The 19,408-nt window shown below is 44.8% G+C and overlaps 2 protein-coding genes across 9 annotated transcripts in view; one reads left to right on the top strand and one right to left on the bottom strand.

Moving 5' to 3' along the window:
• Positions 1-7,972, top strand: part of trioa (trio Rho guanine nucleotide exchange factor a) — a 106,439-nt gene extending 98,467 nt beyond the window's left edge. For 2 of the 5 annotated variants that reach the window (XM_033975561.2, XM_055225366.1), the window contains 19 exons: positions 428-531; positions 731-800; positions 879-968; positions 1,045-1,137; positions 1,213-1,263; positions 1,335-1,412; positions 1,504-1,695; positions 1,799-1,979; positions 2,081-2,329; positions 2,410-2,912; positions 3,478-3,725; positions 4,016-4,139; positions 4,222-4,249; positions 4,322-4,484; positions 5,109-5,230; positions 5,305-5,383; positions 5,467-5,667; positions 5,749-5,887; positions 5,964-7,972. In XM_033975561.2, coding sequence (XP_033831452.1) covers positions 428-531; positions 731-800; positions 879-968; positions 1,045-1,137; positions 1,213-1,263; positions 1,335-1,412; positions 1,504-1,695; positions 1,799-1,979; positions 2,081-2,329; positions 2,410-2,912; positions 3,478-3,725; positions 4,016-4,139; positions 4,222-4,249; positions 4,322-4,484; positions 5,109-5,230; positions 5,305-5,383; positions 5,467-5,667; positions 5,749-5,887; positions 5,964-6,509 — 3,261 coding nt within the window. In that variant the 3' untranslated portion in view covers positions 6,510-7,972. Of the gene's footprint in view, positions 1-427; positions 532-730; positions 801-878; positions 969-1,044; positions 1,138-1,212; positions 1,264-1,334; positions 1,413-1,503; positions 1,696-1,798; positions 1,980-2,080; positions 2,330-2,409; positions 2,913-3,477; positions 3,726-4,012; positions 4,140-4,221; positions 4,250-4,321; positions 4,485-5,108; positions 5,231-5,304; positions 5,384-5,466; positions 5,668-5,748; positions 5,888-5,963 lie in introns of those variants that run through there. The other 3 variants (XM_033975560.2, XM_033975559.2, XM_055225367.1) reach the window with 2 other exon arrangements.
• Positions 7,973-9,685: 1,713 nt separating this feature from the next.
• The window catches only part of LOC117378412 (growth factor receptor-bound protein 10-like), a 62,353-nt gene continuing 52,630 nt past the window's right edge, over positions 9,686-19,408 (bottom strand). For all 4 annotated transcript variants that reach the window (XM_055225380.1, XM_033975006.2, XM_033975007.2 and 1 more), the window contains one exon: positions 9,686-15,389. In XM_055225380.1, coding sequence (XP_055081355.1) covers positions 15,243-15,389 — 147 coding nt within the window. In that variant the 3' untranslated portion in view covers positions 9,686-15,242. The remainder of the gene's footprint in view (positions 15,390-19,408) is intronic.

Genomic DNA, 19,408 nt, shown 5'->3' with positions numbered 1-19,408 from the left:
CGTAGCGCAGTTGAGGATTTGTTTACCCGCTGCTATGGTGGTAGAGCACTGATATAGAATGTGATTTAACCATTGCCGGAACTACTTGATCATTCCTGTGGCGTTGTGTCATGCCGTTACCATGGTGACACAACGCACACATGAGCGAAAAGAGTCAATAAAGTTTTAACATTGTCTGAAAACTGAAGAAAAAATACAAAATGGATTTAAACAGCACGTTTTCAGGAGCTTGTGGTGAATCCGTGCATGTGTTTAAGGGACTTGTTTAACAGTACATCTCCGCTCACCTGTTTTAGTTCCAGCTCAGTCGTTTTTTTTAAGGTCAGATTAAAGCGTCAGACAGAGCAGAGCCTACAGTTAGCTTCACACCCTCAGGAAATGTTGCGTTCTCACTGATCTTGGTGTAAATGTTGTTGTTTTTTTGCAGGGCTACATGAGCAGGATGAAGGAGGAGGGAGTTCCAGACGACATGAAGGGAAAAGACAAAATCGTGTTTGGAAACATTCATCAGATTTTCGACTGGCACAAAGAGTACGTCATCTGTGTTCTAATGTCGTTTCCTCGTCACAAACAGACCTGGAGTTGTGTTTTTTTTGTTTCATTCACATGTTTAACACACAAACACTGCATATTTAGGCTGAGTTTTTCTCTCAAACTGAAATATAAGACCTTAAAACTTGTTACTCTCATCACTTTAAACCAACTTAAACTCTAAAACTGTCCCGTTCAGCTACTTTCTCGGGGAGCTGGAGAAATGTCTGGAGGACCCTGACAGACTGGGACCGCTCTTTCTCAAACAGGTCCGTGTTTAATCATTCGGCTTCTCCTTATGACACTTGAAATACTCGGATTACGTAATATTATTAATTTGTAAACAGGAGCGGAGACTAAACATGTACGTGGTCTACTGCCAAAACAAGCCCAAGTCGGAGCACATCGTCTCGGAGTATCTCGACACATATTTTGAGGTAACGAATCGATTTAAATCAGATGTCTGTCCGTAGATACAGGTCGTTTGGGTGTTTTTACTCTTCTTCTGTGTAGGACTTAAAGCAGAGGCTTGGACACAGGCTGCAGATCACGGACCTGCTCATAAAACCAGTTCAGAGGATCATGAAGTACCAGCTGCTGCTAAAGGTGAGCTAATTCAGATATATTTAAATGTGTCTCATGGACATTTTAAGATTTTTATGCTTTTTACTTTAATTACAGGACCTTTTGAAATGCTCTAAAAAGGTCGGGCTGGAGTCCATGGAGTTGGAGGTACATTTATAAAGTGATGATTTAATAAAGTCATATTTTTATTGTGTTTAACTTGTTTGAAATCTTTACAGAAAGCCGTGGAGGTCATGTGCATTGTGCCAAAACGATGTAACGATATGATGAACGTGGGTCGACTTCAGGGATTCGATGTAAGATTTTGTGACCAGGACTCTCCGTGTGATCTGATTCTTCTCATTGTTTCTTTCATTTACGTATATGTTTGTATTGATGTGGTCACAGGGGAAGATCGTGGCTCAGGGGCGTCTTCTGCTGCAGGACACGTTCATGGTGTCTGACCCCGAGAGCAGCGTCCAGGGGCGAATGAAGGAGAGGAGAGTGTTTCTGTTTGAGCAGATGGTCATCTTCAGCGAGCCACTGGACAGAAAGAAGGGCTTTTCTTTACCAGGCTTCCTCTATAAACACAGCATCAAGGTAGGACAGTAGGACAAAGGGAGAAAGAGTTTTTTTTTTACTAATTATTGTCAGTCAGGTCAAGTATTAGCATTGATTTTCCTGGTCTCACTGTCCTCTGCAGATCAGCTGTTTGGGCCTGGAGGAGAACGTCGAGGGTGATCCCTGTAAATTCGTTCTGACGTCTCGCTCTTCAAACGGCGTCACGGAGTCGTTCGTGCTCCACTCGGCCCACCCCGGGGTGCGAGAGGTTTGGACTTTACAGATCGGTCAGATACTGGAAAGCCAACGCAACTTCCTCAATGGTAAGTTTAAAAAACACAGTTGTTCTTTTCCACTCCTTGTAAAACAGTTGTTTTTTTCCACTCCTCATAAAACACATTAACATTCTAACATGTTTCTGCAGCTCTCACTTCACCGATCGAGTTCCAGAGGAACCACATCGGCGTGGGTGTGGGCTCTTGTTCTTCTAACCCCGGAGCTGTGAGTGGAGGCAGCTCGTTGCCGGCTGCTGCAAACTCCCAGGTTAGCTCTGTCCCTTCAGGTCCTCTGGGAGGGTCCCGACGCCCATCGAGGATCCCCCAGCCCTCTCGTTTACCTCAGCCCACCCGCCATCACACCGGCACCGACGTGGACAGCCCCCACAAAATGTCAGGTAAGAACGTGCAAATATTATACGTTTACCTTTGAAAGAAAATGTGACTGAAGTGTGAGTTTGACCTACTTGTGATCCAGGTGTGTCCCCCCGCCCCGTCCCCTCCTCCCTCATCCCTTCAGGGAGTAGTCCACAAAGCAAACGATCTAGTCAGAGCTCAGAGGACCAGGCCAACAGTCCAGCCGTGCCCCCCCTCCCCCGCGCCACCGTGGGGCCCTTGCCCTCTACACCCGTTGCCAAAGTTCGGCCCGGGGCCGTGTCCCCGATGGCCTCGCCAATGGCCACTCCTGCTTTTGGTAAAGACGCCCAGATAGGGCCCCCTCCCAGCCCCGGTCACAAGTCTGGACCAGGCTTCTGGAGCTCCATGCCAGCTTCCCCAGCCAGCCGGCCTGGCTCATTCACCTTCCCTGGGGAAACCGGAGAGACTCCAGTGCGTCAGAATTCAAATCCGGTCCAGGCTGGTTCTGGATCTGGGAGCCAAAATCAGTCCCACAGACACTCCACCCACAGCAAGGAGGCTGATCGCATGAGTACATGCTCCTCTGCCAGCGAGCAGTCCATCCAGTCCACCCAGAGCAACGGGGTAAGACTACTGCCCCCTGCTGGTCCAACTAACAGACACACTGAGCCCGGTCTGTCCTGTCTGCTGAAGCCAGTGCTACTAATCTGTCCCTACTGATCCTTCTCCTTCTCTCCACTCGTCTGTAGCAGCCGTCTGCTCTCGTTTCACTGATTTCGGGTTGATTCTGCTCTAATGTTCAGCTCTGTCAAGGCTCTATCTGGATCTCTAACAACGCTTTTACTAACACCTGACTCCCTCTTGGCCGCCCTTCATCTCCTGCTGTCTTCATGATTTCACTCTCAACTCGTCAAATGTACTTCTCTGCTACTAACGCCAACGTTTGTGGTTTTGCCTACAAACGTGCCCTTACAAATCACTGCCTCTCATCTGTGTGGGAGTCAGAAGCAAAGCCAGTGAAAATACACATCTTTTTCTTTAGTTTCTTTCATCAACTGAATCTTGAAAATGAAAAGCCAGTCTAAAGTTTAGTAATGATTTCAACACTTCTCCACATAATTCTGTTGTTCTCGCTGTTCGTCCGCACGTATCGGCTGAGCGTGACCTGTGACCTTGTTGTATTTTGCAGAGTGAAAGTAGCAGCAGCAGTAGCGTCTCCACAATGTTGGTGACCCAGGACTACATGGCGGTTAAGGAGGATGAGATCAGCGTTTCACAGGGAGAGGTGGTCCAGATCTTAGCCAGCAACCAACAAAACATGTTCCTGGTTTTCCGAGCAGCGACCGAACAGGGCCCCGCTGCGGAAGGCTGGATTCCTGGATTTGTACTCGGACACACCTCTGCCACTGCCCCCGAGTGTCCAGAGGGATCGGTCAAGTAAGAGGCCTGACAGCAGACATAACGGGACACGCTTTAGACCATAGACTGTATGTGTAAATGGACATAGCTAACACGCTAACCGCCGCGTTACAAGCAGGAAGTGATCATGAGCTTGATTCTTGCTCCATCAACGCGCTGTCAGACTCGGCTTTTTTGTCTTTTTTGGCCTTTTTTTGGTCTTAAAATGCAGTCTATGGTTTAAACTGATGCTCAGACTCATGTTCTGGTGGATTTTCTGTCTGGTAAAACTGTGGTGTGTGTTTTTTTGTTTTTTTTTCCGTCAGTAGAAAATCTTCCTCTTGGCACACATCATTACGCATCCGCAAGAAGTCTGAAAAAAAAGAAAAAGATCCCAAAAAGGAAACAAAGCTGGAAAACGGGTACAGGAAGTCCAACAAAGTCTCTGTAAAGGTAAAATAAACAACAACCAATTTATCAGTTTATGTTAAAATCCTGGCTGTAAAATGATTCTGATGGTTTTGTTTAATCGCAGCTTCTAAATCCAAACTACATCTACGACGGTAAGAGCGTGTCCCGTTGTAACATACGTGTGGTTAAAGTTGTTAAAGTTACTAAAAGTCGTCTCTGTTTAGTCCCTCCTGAGTTTCTTGTTCCGCTGAGCGATGTCACTTGTGATAACGGGGAGAGCGTCACCCTGAGGTGTAAAGTCTGCGGTCGACCTCGGGCTTCGCTCATTTGGAAAGGTCCAGATCAGAGCACCCTGACCAACAACGGACACTTCAGCATCGCTTACAGGTAGAAAAAGACTAAACATTTTCTTCATTAATTACAACAAAAAAAAAGATTGAGCTGAAGCCGCGTGTTTATTTAAAACCGTCTTTACTGACACATAACTCCACAAAACAATTTATTTACTTAAATCAGTCTCTTAAACACAGACTGCAATGTAAATGTAAGAATTAACTCATGTTTTACAGTTTTTTGGTATTTAGATGTAGGTTTAATTCACTTAAATTCATCATTGATCATTCCAAAGTCTTATTCCTCAAACAGACACATCTTTGCTTCACATTAGCTCTTATTTTACTAGATTCAAACCAAAGTAAACCTCTTAAGTTATAGCGACTATTTCTTAATTTAAAGAAGGACTGAATTTCTATGAGAATATCCTCGCTCACGACACAAAACAGAAGTATAAAAATGTTTAACTTATGTCTGTAAATTTTAATATATTTGTTTTTATAAATAGTTCATTAGTCGGATCACAGAATCCTGCTTTATTAATTCTTCTTACTGCCCTTTTCTGTAGTTTCATTATAAGATCTACGTAACACAACTGAAAATAACTTACTAAATCTTAATATTCTTACAGTCTGAGTCCCAGTCTGTGGTGATAATGTGTCTTTGCTGTTGCCGTAGCGATGCAGGTGAAGCGACTCTGCGGATCATCGGCGTGGACTCGGACGACGACGGACTTTACACTTGTGTCGCCACGAATGATCTCGGCACCGTTACGTCCACAGCCAACCTCAGAGTCCTCGGTAAGAGCGGGTTTAACCGTGTAAACGAGCTGAGGGCGCGTGCTTTTTTGTTTAACGTGTTCTTGTGTCTTCAGCCGTGTCCCGGGACGGCGTCAGGGTGAGCTGGAAGGACAACTTTGACTCTCATTATTCTGAAGTGTCTGAACTCGGCAGGTAAAGAATCAGGAAAAGAATCTCGAAAACACAAAGACGATGCTTGAGCAGAAGTGACTGTCTTGTGTCTGCACTTTCACCAGGGGGCGCTTCTCTGTCGTGAAGCGCTGCGAGCACAAAGGTACAAAGTGTCCCGCTGCAGTGAAACAAGTGAACAAGAAACTGATGCGACGGGACAGAGTGACCCAGGAGCTCAGTCTGCTGCACCGACTCCAACATCCCAACATCGTCAGCCTCATCGACACGTACGAATCCCACAGCAGCTACGCCCTGGTGCTGGAGATGTGAGCGCTCAGCCTCGCACACGTCGGCCATGTTTGGAGTTTTTACTTTTTGGTCACATGACGCTTGTCTCTGTTTCTTAGAGTGGACCAGGGCCGTTTGTTGGACTACATCGTGCGCTGTGGGAATCTGACTGAGGAGAGAGTCGCCGCCTTCCTGAGGGGTGTTTTAGAAGCTTTACATTATCTGCACAACTGTAGGATTGTGCATTTGGACATAAAGGCAAGTCATTTACATTCTATTCATTTAAATTGAATTACTCATTGACCGAATAATAAAACGTGTCTTTTGTTTTCAGCCTGAGAACATCTTGGTGGCCCACAGTCCCATGGGTCAGCCGGTCGTCAAACTCATAGACTTTGGAGACGCCGTCCAGCTCAACAGCGCTCACTACATACACCCCCTGCTGGGCAGTCCTGAATTTGCGTCCCCAGAGTTGGTGTTGGGGGAGCCCGTGTGTCTGACCTCTGACCTCTGGAGTCTAGGCGTGGTGACCTACGTGCTGCTGAGCGGTGCGTCTCCGTTCCTGGACGAGAGCTCAGAGGAAACGTGTCTGAACATCTGTCGGCTGGACTTCAGCTTCCCCAGAGACTACTTCCAGGGCGTAACGCAGGCGGCGCGGGACTTTGTGTGTCTGCTGCTGAGGACTGACCCAGGCAGGAGGCCTCCAGCGGGACTGTGCCTCCAGGACCCGTGGCTCCAGCCGGGCCAGGCCCAGGGAGAGTTCTGCCTGGACACGTCCCGACTCATCACCTTCATGGACAGAAGGAAACACCTGACCGACGCCCGCCCCATAGGAGGAGTCCGCAGCTTTATCCAAAGTCGCCTTCAGTCCAGAGTTTGACACTAGTGGTTCCCTGATCCATTTCTCTGGCCCCAGCGTTTCAGACACAGGTGTTACACAAACATTAACACGTGTGTTAAGTGCACAGGCTGTGGACCTGAGCATCTCCCACTTTCACAGATTAACAATAATGATGAATGCTGATCTGATCTTTTTCACTGACACATTTCAGGCCTGTAGTCCTCACCTACATTTAAAGAGAACCACGTTCTCTCCTGCGACACATGCTCTTATCTACTGCTGCTCGCTAACTCTTAATGCTAACTCTTAACTCTTAACACATTTTGTACGTCAGGAAACAAAGGACTAAAAGACTCGATGAAGTAATTTATTTTTTAAGAGATAAAACTGAGCAGTTTGAAGAGGCAGATGCCACTGGACAGACGCAGAGCTGTTAGAACAAAATGATGCCATCAGAGCTCGCAACGCTGCCTCCCTGTGGAGAAAGAATGAAACTGTGTTGAGCTCTTTTTACTTAAATACAAACTTTCTTATAGAAACTATAAATAGGAAACAGAGTCTTTCAGGACCAGAAGAATAAACATGTCAGGAGTCGCTGTGCTACTTTGACTCGTCACATCCTGAGACTCTAGACGTTTGTATGTGCACTCAGAGCTTTGAGCGGCTGCGCTAACATTAATAACAAAACTATGGACATTTGCCATTTGCTTTTAATAGAACTAACCTTGTGTTGAGCAGTCTGGAAAAGTTCAGGCCTTATCTGTAAATAGACAGATGCCTTCTTCTTCCCTCAGAGCAGTTTGTGGTCGATGGTCCATCGGGGGGAGGGGGGGAGGCAGAAGAAGACGCTGTAAACGCACTCGTCTATGTTCAGTTTATCATGTGCAATGTTGCGGCTTTAACATTTTATGCAACTATTTATGAGACATCTGTTGTATCTGTAATAAATCTATAGAGAAGCACGTACTTGGTACTGCGAGCACTGCTACAGTAGTTTGTGTTTATTTGATCTGGTTTTTCTGAGTTCAAGGCCGGGCTTTTATTACAGGTCTCCCTCTGGATCTTCAGTGTCATCAGATAATGTTCCGTTTGCCTGCGTAGTATTGGTACACCAAAGTTGTTGAAGCTTAATAGTACTTGATACAGATTGTGTTGGCTTCACTTGGGTTTACGAAGACCTCGCTGTTTACTCGACTTAAATAACACCTTTGGTCATTAGCGTGTCGCTGTTCGTACTTAAAATTGTAAATAAAACCAAAATTACTCAAAAACATAAGTTAATCTGATCGGGATGATTCACAGAAGCGTTATTTATTACTGCCGATGCCATTCAAACAAGCAAACTTAAACTGAACGCAACGGTTTAGGTTTCATTTTGTTTTGTCAGTGTTTAAGTTACATGTTTTTTAATCTCTGCATGTATATTTTTGTACAGATCATATTTTCCACTTGTAAATATTCTCATTTTGTCATTTATTTGGAAATTAAAACTATTGAACACATCTGACTTTTTGTTTTTTATTCTTTTACCATTCTATTGGTTTTGTTTTGGTCACACACGGTGCCCACGTCTGTAAACGAAATGGGGCACAGCTGCAGTTTTATTTTTTTAACCACTCGATGGCCCCTCCCCTTTCCCCTGACCTGGCCCCTCCCTCCTCCCCTCACCTGGTCCCTCCCTCCTCCCCCTCACCTAGCCCCTCCCGCCTCTCTTCACCGATCCCTCCTGCCTCCCCTGACCTAGCTCCTCCCCCCTCACCTGGGCTCTTCCGCCTCCCTTCACTTGGCCCCTCCCACCTTTCCCCCACCTGGTCTTTCTCCCCTCACCTGGCCCCTCCTCTCTTTTCTCACCTGACCTGTCCCCTCTCCTCTGCCTTGGCCCATCTCACCTCCCCTCACCCTGGTGTCTCTCCCCTCACTTAGCTTCTCCCGCCTCTCCTCACCTGGCTCCTCCCACCTTCCTTCACCTGGTCCCTCTTGCCTCCCCTGACCTAGCTCCTCCTCCGCTCACCTGGGCTCTCACTTGGCCCCTCCCACCTCCTCCCACCAGGTCTCTCTCCCCTCACTTAGCCTCTCCCGCCTCTCCTCACCTGGTCCCTCCTCCCTTCCTTCACTTGGCTCCTCCTCCTTCTCCTCACCTGTGCCTCGTTCAGACTCACCTGTTCCTCTCTGTTGTTCAGTCAGACCAAAGCGACACTAATCAGCCAAAACCACACTTTTTGACAAAACTTTCCACAGACGAGAGGATCTGGAGCCGTGTCCCGTCTCCCTGATTTCAGAGGCGTGATTGACAGACGGAAGAACCAATCAGAGTGACGCGTGGTCCGTTTATGTCAAAACCAACATGGCTGCTCACACTTACAAAAGAAACAAAGAAACCGACAATGGAAGCACCAAACTCACAGGTAAAGAAGTTTCATTTTGTTCTGAAGGGACTGACAAACACACTGACCTCTAGTGGTGACATGTGAGAATACAACAGGGCAGGTCCAGTGTGGAACTGACTGAGAGGATTAAGTACTCAATTTTGTTTCTTAAATAAAAGTAGATAGAGGTAAAAAAAAAAAAAGTACTCAAGTAAAAGTATCACTTGAAAAAATCAATTTTTTTCCCCAGTATCTGTTTAGTACCTGTTTAAGGGTAAAATTTAAAGGATTTCACATTTTTAAAGTGTAAATGTAGATATTTATTTATAATGATACATAATTTGGTCACAGTAACAACACAAATGAACTTATTAATTTTTTCTTCTGAATTTTGTGTATTTATTTTTGTTTTGCTCAAAGCCGAAGCACGAATTTGAAAACTTTATTCAGGATGTTTCCACGAACATGGTAAAAATACTCCCTCAAATCAGATGAAAAGGACTTTTTACTTTTCAGTCCTGTTCAAAAATGTAGTGGAGTATAAAGTACAGATACTGCTCTCAAATGTAATCAAGTAAAAGTAAAAAGTATCCACTGTAAAATGGACTTAAGTGAAGCATTTAACCTAAAACGTTACTGAAATACTGTACTTTACTACTTGTACTTTGTCACTTTCTGTTGCAGTTCTCATCAGTTTTCACAGGTGGCAGCACAAATCCACAAATAGCAGCACTTATGTTTTTATACGTCTCCATTTTAAGACATGATTCCTTCTTTATTTTCATTATTTCATAGCGTAACGTCTTATATCCACGTCAGAACTCACCGAAAGAAAACACAACTTAAATATTTTGGTTTATAGCAATTTTGTCCTTTATTCTAAGTTCCAATACAGATAATATATCAGTCCCTTATTTGTACAAAAATACCTGATCAAGATACAATGTCGATCCAGGAGCCATACAGATGTGTACAGAATGAAGCAAAGCACAGTGGGAATTCTTTTTTTTTTTTTTTTTTTTTAAATGAACAAGGGTTATCATTTGCACTCTTTCTTTCCCTGAAATTGTATTATTTTTTTTCTCGAGCTTACGATGACATCAACCCAAAGTACAGCTCCACCAGCGCCGAGTCAGGTTCTGTTGGCCCATGACGTCGATGGGACTTCTGTGCAATGTCGGAACTCTACGGCCAAAAAGCGGTGGACGGATGGAAAATAAGGACTCGTTATAGGCACCTGCTGCAAAAATAGGCTCTTGTTATGAACGAACAGAACAGTATGCACCTGGAAGTCTGAATATACGGACAAACTGAACTAGTGTCTCAGCTACAGCACACGTCGCTCTAAGTGTCAGTGACTATTTCCGCGTGGGGCCTGTGCTATGTTACTCCACCTGTGTGTGCATATGTGCAGAGCGTTGGAGCCTGCACACGACTCAACTCCTTACAAAATAACGATAAGACACCGGTTACAGCTAGAAAGTGTAGTAGGATTTTGAACCAGAGTCAGGCTGTCAGCTTATATATGTGCAAGTATTGTTTAGAAATTTGACAAAACGCCAAAAATCCAGTTTGATCTCGTTAAAAAAAAAAAAAAAACAGCTTAATTTAATACTGTATATACTGTGGTATTTTTATATAAAAGGTCATTTGTGGCAAACCAAAGAAATACACAATAATATGTCAATGTACACACAAAAAATACAGGAAGAAAAAAAAACAAATTCTTCATTTTTACATGGAGTTATGAGCAAAAGCATAACACGCCATATAGTGATCTGTGACCTAAGTACAGTGTTAAGGGCTACATCCTTCCCATAGCTTCACATCCTCTGAAAACAAAAGTAACTGGTTTCGTCATTCACGTCTATGTAAGATTGCATTGTAGCACAGTGATTATAAAATGGAGGGAGGTGCGGTTTGGATCGAATCTTTAACAGATAGAAAAGAAACTCTGGTGCGTTTTGCGATTTGCGTTTTGCTTTCGGAGCGCGGTTTAGGCCTGTCATGATAAATACTGCGTCGGGTTATCGTTCCAAGCTGGAATTTAAGGTGTAAACGGTTAATTTCTGCGGGAAAGTGGCGTAAATTTTGATTCCATTTGATTGTTTATGTTTAAAAAGGTAAATAGTCGCGTTTTTATACAGCGTTTTACATCAAAAAAACGACTCACGCATTCAAACGCCAGCGTAAGCAAACACTAGGGGGCGACGTGGGTGAAGCGTCTCGTCACAGCGCTCATCTACGGGGAGCTGGGCGCAGGATTTGAACCGGCGACCTTCAGATCAGCGGGCAAATACTCAACCAACCGCAACTCCAGCAACACGTCGCGCTTCGAAGTTTGTTTTTATCGTGACAGGCCTCGCGCTGGGAATGCTGGGGAAAAAAGAAAACAAAAAAAATTAAAAAACGCCAGCCCACCTCGCGTCTCCACGGCAACAAAAGTACAACCTCGGGAAAAAACAAAAACAAAATAAAAAAAACACAATAGCGACGTTGATAATAACCAGCGTTCCTGAATCGTGAATGTTTATAACAGTCTGGCCATCATCACACTTACACACAACACACTGTATTCACCACAGGGACATAGCTTACAGGCTGGACACAGGTGGGGTCAAAGGTCGGGTGAAAGGGGAGGTCAAAGGGCGCGGGAAAGTTCAAGCATTATCCAATCCCTGGGAGAATCTGCCCTGGCTTGACGATCAGAGTAAAAAGGCCTGATTGGTCGAGGTGCGGAGCTGGTGAGTCGTGGTTTGGTTTGATTGGTTTGACCGGCGGCGGTTGCGGCGGCAGTAGCTTGAGAGCTGTGCGGTGGCGTTGGAAGTAGCGGTGGCCTCCTGTTGACCTCGCTCGCTCAGAACGGGCCACAGGGGGCGACGTGGGGCCGGGCAGGTGCTGGCTAATTCCATTTAAAACTGCAGGGAGCAAGATGGAAGGTGCGTTTTTGTGGGGGGTTTTCGTGGACAGGGCAGCCAGCGCCAGTGTGACCAAAGCGGTTTGTAAAGTCACTCCAGCGTCCGGTTTTCCTGTTTGTGTTCGTGGTCGTCACGGCCGGGCAGTGACGGGTCAGTGGACAGTCCTACGTCAAGAGATTAGAACAGGACAGACGATATTTCTAATCTTTCCATGAGGCTTTTAAACAGCTCAGAATGTCGTTTTCTCGTCAAAAACGGACCTGGAGTTGTGTTTTGTTTCATTCACACACGTTTAACACACAAACCCTGCAGATTCTCAAACTGAAAACACTCTGTTCCAACTTGTGATGTCATCAGTTGATACAGGAAGTGCTCCACTGTGTTTTTAAACTCCACACACCTTCATTTCTTGAATCATTTGGATCATTTCAGCCCCGGAATTGCCATTTTTACAACTGAACTAATGGTAATAGGACATCACAAGGTGGAACGGAGCATTTTGAGCTTTGAAGATGTAGACAGACTAATAATAAACATGTGTAAATTAAATAAAACACAACTCCAGGTCTGTTTTTGAGGAGGAAACAGCGTTTGAACATGACTTAAAGCTCATAAGAGTCAGTTTTGTGTAATATAAGATCTTTAAAATACAAAAAGGTTTCAGAAAGTTCTTGTCTCTCAACCAAAAAACTGACAAAAGCCTCTTTAATAAACACCTTTTGAAACCTTAAATTTTCTTACATAATGAGAAACTGCCCGTATTTGAATGTTTTTTCTTCTCTAAAATTCTGTCTTTTGCCGTAGGACTGTGATACCAAGAGATGCTGCTGTTGTGTTTAGTGAATAAACGGTAAATTTGTGTTTTACCTAATGGAAAAAAAAAAAAAATCTTTTGGCTCATTTTCAGCGGCACTACTTACAGTAAGCGCCTTCTCCACTAGGGGGCGCCCCTTAGTTTAAAACTTTCAAAGTGCTACACATAATGGCTTTAAGATAAACACGAATATTGTAAAAAATAAAGTTTTTGCTGCTGTTACATTGTGTACATCCAAGCTTTTAAATCACTCCAGTTTGGTTTTGATAACGGTCCATTTTCATTGTGTAGGATTTAGACCTGCAACGAAAACGTCAACACGACGCATCATCTGCCCAAGACTGTTCATATAAATGGAGATAGCTAACCTGCTAGCCGCCGCGGTTCAAATAGGACGTGATCATAGGCTCTACATGATCCTGGGTTTTTTATTTATTATTCATTTTGTCCGTAAATCAAGATATGAACATTAATAACAGACAAATCAGACTAGCGTTAGCCACAGGTTGCTATGATACTCGCGGTCGGGAGTCCAAATATGGAACTCGTCTCCAAATTTTCCACTATAACTGCTAGCCACGATGGAGCCGAACATATTCATATCGTATTAACCCGCTCTACATGATCGTGTTGTTTTTATTTCGCTATTTTGTCTGTAAATCAAGACACGAACATTAAAAACAGACAAATCAGACGCCTTTCTTTCTTTCCTGAGGTCTAGCGTTAGCAACAGGTTTGATTGACAGCGTTGCTACGTGCCCCGCTCCGTGCTAAACCAGTGGAGCGTTTCCTTCAACAGCCTCGCTCCTGATTGGCTCTTTGGTTGCTATGATACTCGCGGCCTGAATTCCAAATATGAAACTCGGCTCCAAATTCGCCGCTCTAGCCGCTAGCCTCGATTAGCTTCATTTGACTGTGGTTCTACGGGCGAGATCCGCACAGAGACGTCTACAACCTCTAACCTTCGACCTCTGACCTCGTACTAAATCCTACACAATGCGCACTAAAGCTATACTAAAATATAAAGTCAGGAAACGGCTCGTGTTTTTTGGCATGTTTTCAAACTCGAAACATAATTCACTGATTATCAAAACGTTGAACTTCCGATCGCTTCAAGTTCTCAAATATTGCAACATAACAGCGTCACGTTCTCGGATACAACTCATTTATATAAAAGATCATTATACGTATATTTTACTATAGCTTCGATTCTTACTAAAAGGTTTTCACATATGACAAAGGCGGACATTTTGAGTTCAGGTCGGATCCCCCCCCTCCCCAAAAAAACAACAAAAAAAACACCGTAAAAAGCTCGTGACGGTTCGTCTTGTCTCGTCGCTGGAGGGATCAGTGGTCAGTTAGCTTCGCTCGTACATGTGCTAGCTCAAAACAGACTAAAAATAAAAAACATTCTCGAATCATTTTTCACTGCGAGAGCCCGAGTCGATGTAACGAATGACAAAAGTGGTACGAGATTTCGAGGGGGGGAACATTTGCGGGGAATACGTTTTGTTTTTTGTTTTTTCAAGTCTGCAGTCGACGTCCACTTCCTTGTAGCTTCTTTTCTGAAAGGCACTGCACCATTAGCTTCGCTCTCTCTCGTTCTTTCTCTCAATCTCTCTTTCTTTCTCTTTCTCTCTCTCTCTCTCGGTCTTCTCTGCTGCTCCCACGCCACTGTAATCCAATCAGAGCTGGTGGAAATTCACATGCTTTCCAGAAGGGATGGGGGGGAGGGGGGACGGAGGGAGGGAGGGAGGGAAGGTGGTGGGTGGATGGATGGATGGATGGAGTGAAGAGGAAGAAGATGATAAACCGAAGAGCAGGCATTTTGAGAGAACAGCTGCTGTGTCCGCCTTGGGAGTGCAAAACTAGTTCTGCATTGAATCAACAGTAATTTTAAAAAACAGCATTCGTTTGACATCAAGTAATCGATCGAACTCGTGATCGTGAATCCTCTCGTTCTCGTCTGCCTCGCCTTCGCCGCCGCTCCTCTGCTATTTTCAGCTACTTTCGATTAGCTTTTCCCGCGTTTCCTCGGTTCAGATTGAGGGCTAGGGGGCGCTGTGCTGGACCTGGACACAGCGAGGACAATCACAATCGCGTGTTATTTTGGAGTTGATTTCAAAGGTCAAAGGGGAGTTATTCAGCTTATCCAGACTGGACTGCACAGGTTCAGAAAACTCCTGGATCCCAGTTTTGATGTAAAGACCCAAAGAGGTTCTCGTTCCATCCCTGATGATCAATGAGGAAGTCAAGAAGGGGCTGGCGCCGTCTGCCCGCTGACCAATCGCTTCCAGAGGTCAGGGGTCAGGACAGCGCCACAGCTTATCAGGCCTGGCGGATGTAGGAGGGGGTGACAAAGGTGGGTGGAGCTTCATCGCGGAGCTTACGACGGGAAATCTTTGCTCCGTTTTGTTTTTGTTGTTTTTTTTTTCACAATGCTTGCTCAAGTCTCGGTCGGGACAACACAGAAGCTGGGGAGCAAAATTCCAAAGTCCACGACGATCCGTAATCCTCCTGCCGCACATCCACAAACCCGCCGCAGTGTCACGTGACTATACTTTCTTCTGTGTTGTCGGCCATGTTGCATCGGTGAGAAAGGGGCGTAACGGAGGGGGGGAGGAGCCGAGGGAGGAGAGGTGTGCAAAACAGACGTGTGTGAGCGGAGGGGGTGTCACAAGGCCACAGCGGTGCAGGGGTGTTTGAGTTTGCACGGCAGCACCCCTCTGTTGAGCTGGTAGAACTCCACCAGGTGAATCAGGTCTGTGAACTTAGTGGAGCCGTCGTCCAGGCTGAAGAAAATCTGACCGTCCTCTTCACACTAAACACAAACACAGAGGGACAGGTCAGCTGCTGAGTACGAGTAAAAACAGTAACAAAAACGTCTGAAATACCGTATTTTCCAGACTATACGGAAGTTTTTATTCATACTTTGGTTCGGGGGTGCGACTTAGACGAATGGATTTAGTGATTTGAAGTGTTTGGTAAACTCGTTAGCTTGTTTTTTAACTGTTAACATCTTACGTTAACAAACCAGACACGTGTTCAGTTCTGTCTGTGCTTCATGTGGCTGAATAAATATAAATGTGTTACGTTAGCGTTAGCGTGATGTACTGATATTCAGCCTGTTGTTCCACATTTTATTGTTTTTATTATAACTTGACTTTAAAGATAAAATGTCTGTTCTTGGTCTTGGATTTTGTAAAATAAATTTCGACAAAAATGTGACTTACATGTTTTTTTTTTCATTATTATGCATTTTTTACTGGTGCGACTTAAACTCCAGAGCGACGTATAGTCCAGAAAATACGGTAATAACAGTTGTTTTTTTTTCTTTTTCTTAATGGTTTTTTTTCCAGACGCTCTAAGATTTCGTTCATTATTCTGTCACTCCACATTCGTTTCTATTGTAGCCACAGCTGCCCTGGATAGACTGACAGAAGCGAAGCTGCCGATCTGCGCCATCGGCCCCTCTGATCACCACCAACACTGATCTGATCCGTAATAAAAGCTGAAGTTAGACATAAGACAGTGTCCAGCAGTAAATCTGACCAGAACTGAAGAAGCGTCTTGAACGATCAGCCAAACGTCTTCACTCCTACAACATTTTGTCCAGTTGATAGATTTAACTTAAATTTACCACTTTCATAATGCGCAATGTGGATGAAGTGTCTTGCCTAAAGGACACAATAAGAGTTTGTGCCACTAGCGCCCCCCTGTGGCATCTGATATCCCCAGTGGTCTCCCATCCGAGTCCTGACCACGCCCAGCCCGGAGGTTTAGGCCACAACAAGGAAACAATATCCCAACAATTATTCATCTAAAGGCATTGAACGGATTTAGTGATACTGTTATTTATGTCTCCATCAGGTCTGAGCCACAGTAAAAGAAAAAGTCTAATCTGTCAATGGACGAGGGGCCAAACGTCTTCACTTCAAACGTTTGTCCAAGGGCTTCATCAGCTCTGGTCAGATTATCCATCTTTTCGATCTGTAAATGGATGTGCAGAGTCCTGGTTTAGTCCTGGTTTAGTCCTGGTTTAGACCTGGTTTAGTCCTGGTTTAGACCTGGTTTAGTCCTGGTTTAGTCCTGGTTTAGTCCTGGTTTAGACCTGGTTTAGTCCTGGTTTAGTCCTGGTTTAGACCTGGTTTAGACCTGGTTTAGACCTGGTTTAGACCTGGTTTAGACCTGGTTTAGACCTGGTTTTGACCTGGTTTTGACCTGGTTTTGACCTGGTTTTGACCTGGTTTAGTCCTGGTTTAGTCCTGGTTTAGTCCTGGTTTTGACCTGGTTTTGACCTGGTTTAGTCCTGGTTTAGTCCTGGTTTAGTCCTGGTTTAGTCCTGGTTTAGTCCTGGTTTAGTCCTGGTTTAGTCCTGGTTTTGACCTGGTTTTGACCTGGTTTTGACCTGGTTTTGACCTGGTTTTGACCTGGTTTTGACCTGGTTTAGTCCTGGTTTAGTCCTGGTTTAGTCCTGGTTTAGTCCTGGTTTAGTCCTGGTTTAGTCCTGGTTTTGACCTGGTTTTGACCTGGTTTTGACCTGGTTTTGACCTGGTTTAGTCCTGGTTTAGTCCTGGTTTAGTCCTGGTTTTGACCTGGTTTAGTCCTGGTTTTGACCTGGTTTTGACCTGGTTTTGACCTGGTTTTGACCTGGTTTAGTCCTGGTTTAGTCCTGGTTTAGTCCTGGTTTAGACCTGGTTTTGACCTGGTTTTGACCTGGTTTTGACCTGGTTTTGACCTGGTTTTGACCTGGTTTAGTCCTGGTTTTGACCTGGTTTTGACCTGGTTTTGACCTGGTTTTGACCTGGTTTTGACCTGGTTTAGTCCTGGCTTAGTCCTGGCTTAGTCCTGGTTTAGTCCTGGTTTTGACCTGGTTTTGACCTGGTTTAGTCCTGGTTTAGTCCTGGTTTTGACCTGGTTTAGACCTGGTTTAGACCTGGTTTTGACCTGGTTTAGTCCTGGTTTAGTCCTGGTTTAGTCCTGGTTTTGACCTGGTTTTGACCTGGTTTAGTCCATGGGATTTGATCTCTCCTTCACTGTGGTTCTCCTCGAGGTTTCTCTTTCTCCCACTGTTTTTTTGGTTTTTTTAGTTTTTTCTTTCCGAGAAGAAGTGTCTAAGGACAGGGGGCGCTCTGCTCTGGGTCACTTCTCCATTTGCTTGTTCTCTGTTGATTAATTTCCTTGTCTGTTTCTGTTTCATTCTTGATTTTCTACCTTTCTGTTGTTAAATCAATGCTCATGTTCAGCCCTAAGAGGCAATAAATTGAATTAAAGCCGCAAGCGGCGATGATGGCCCTCGCCCCCCGCGCGACCGCCCCCCCATGCGACCGCCCCCCCATGCGACCGCCCCCCCATGCGACCGCCCGGGGCCGCAATCCGCCCCCTTCACACAATTTCTATATAAATATGTGTGACCCACACATTATAATGGAGGTCCACGGCGTTGAACCGGCAACCTCGTGCACAATACAGGCATGGTGTAATGGACTTTTTTGCCTCTTTTGAGGTCCACAATGATCTCACCAACTTTCATGCCAATCGGACAAAGTTGAGTTTTTTACCTGTACAGTAGGGGGCGCTATGGAGGTCACTGGCCACATGTTTATAATGGTTCTCTATTCACAGTTTTAATCCGCATCAGTGATTAGAATTTGAGCTTTTTAGTCTGATCCACGTGTCTGTGAGAGGGAATCAAATATGCAGGAAAGCAGTCATATTTTGACAGTGTGGTGTGCATAAACCAGAAAGAATATCCCCAAAACGTGGATGATTATTGACAATAATCATATGTACATGCTGTATGTGGAGTTTGATGTAATTCGGATGAAAAACCTAGGAGTAGATATGATTCATAAACATGCAAGTCAAAGTGACAAGTGCCAATTTCTTTTCAATTTATTGCGCCCCTGGTGGCCAACAGTGGAAAATAACCCATGGCCATAATGTAATTTTTTGTTTCTTCTGAGACCCTGAATTGATTCCAAGAATTTCGAAGGAATCCGATAATGTTGGCGATTCACCCCTATGGTAGGGGGCGCTATAGTGTTAATTTTGATTAAAATTAATATTGCATTCCATTCATGCCCCAATCTCGCATATGTGATGTGAATGTGAGCTCTGTAGGGCAATGCCTGTGGTCGTGAGAGGACATCGAAAAAACAGGAAACGAAGGCGTTTTTCGGTGGCGCCGTCCGGGCGAACCGTGTGGAATTTGGAGAAAATGTGGATAAGTTATGAAAACCCATGTGTCTGAATGTGGCATGTGAAATCTGAGCTCATTTGGACCAAAAACCTGAGACTAGTAGCGTTTTGAAAACACGCTGCGAATGAAGTGGCGAATTTTCGATTCAATATAGCCGACTTCCTGTCCGTCCTAGGGCCGCACTATGATTGGCTTTTTTGCTTGTCTCCATGAGCTCTATCACTGGTGTGAATTTCGTCAAGCTAGGGCGAAAAATGCGTGTCGGCTCCCAATTCATTTTAAAATTTTGAATTTTCTAGGTGGCGCTGTCGAGCCGGTGTGCTTCGGACATTGTTGCAATGCCAATTTTATGAAATTTTTCGCCGAACCGGTCGATCCTATACCTATATGTGGGACTTTTCGTCGACGTTCAGGGGGTGAAAAATGTGATTGATTTGGCGGAAAAACGAAGAACAATGTTAATATGCAGTGTGGGCCTGGGCTGTGTGGCCCTGACTCTATATGAGAGGGGTCTGTGGCTTTGTACCGGCAACCGTGTACATAATACAGGTATGGTGTAATTGACTTTTTTGCCCCTTTTAATGCCCACAATTATCTCCCCAAGTTTCATGCCAATCGGACAAAGTTGTGTATTTTAC

This window comes from Periophthalmus magnuspinnatus, chromosome 11 (assembly GCF_009829125.3).
Source record: "Periophthalmus magnuspinnatus isolate fPerMag1 chromosome 11, fPerMag1.2.pri, whole genome shotgun sequence".
NCBI classification, from domain to species: Eukaryota; Metazoa; Chordata; class Actinopteri; order Gobiiformes; family Gobiidae; genus Periophthalmus; species Periophthalmus magnuspinnatus.
This window is presented reverse-complemented; position numbering and strand designations above follow the sequence as displayed.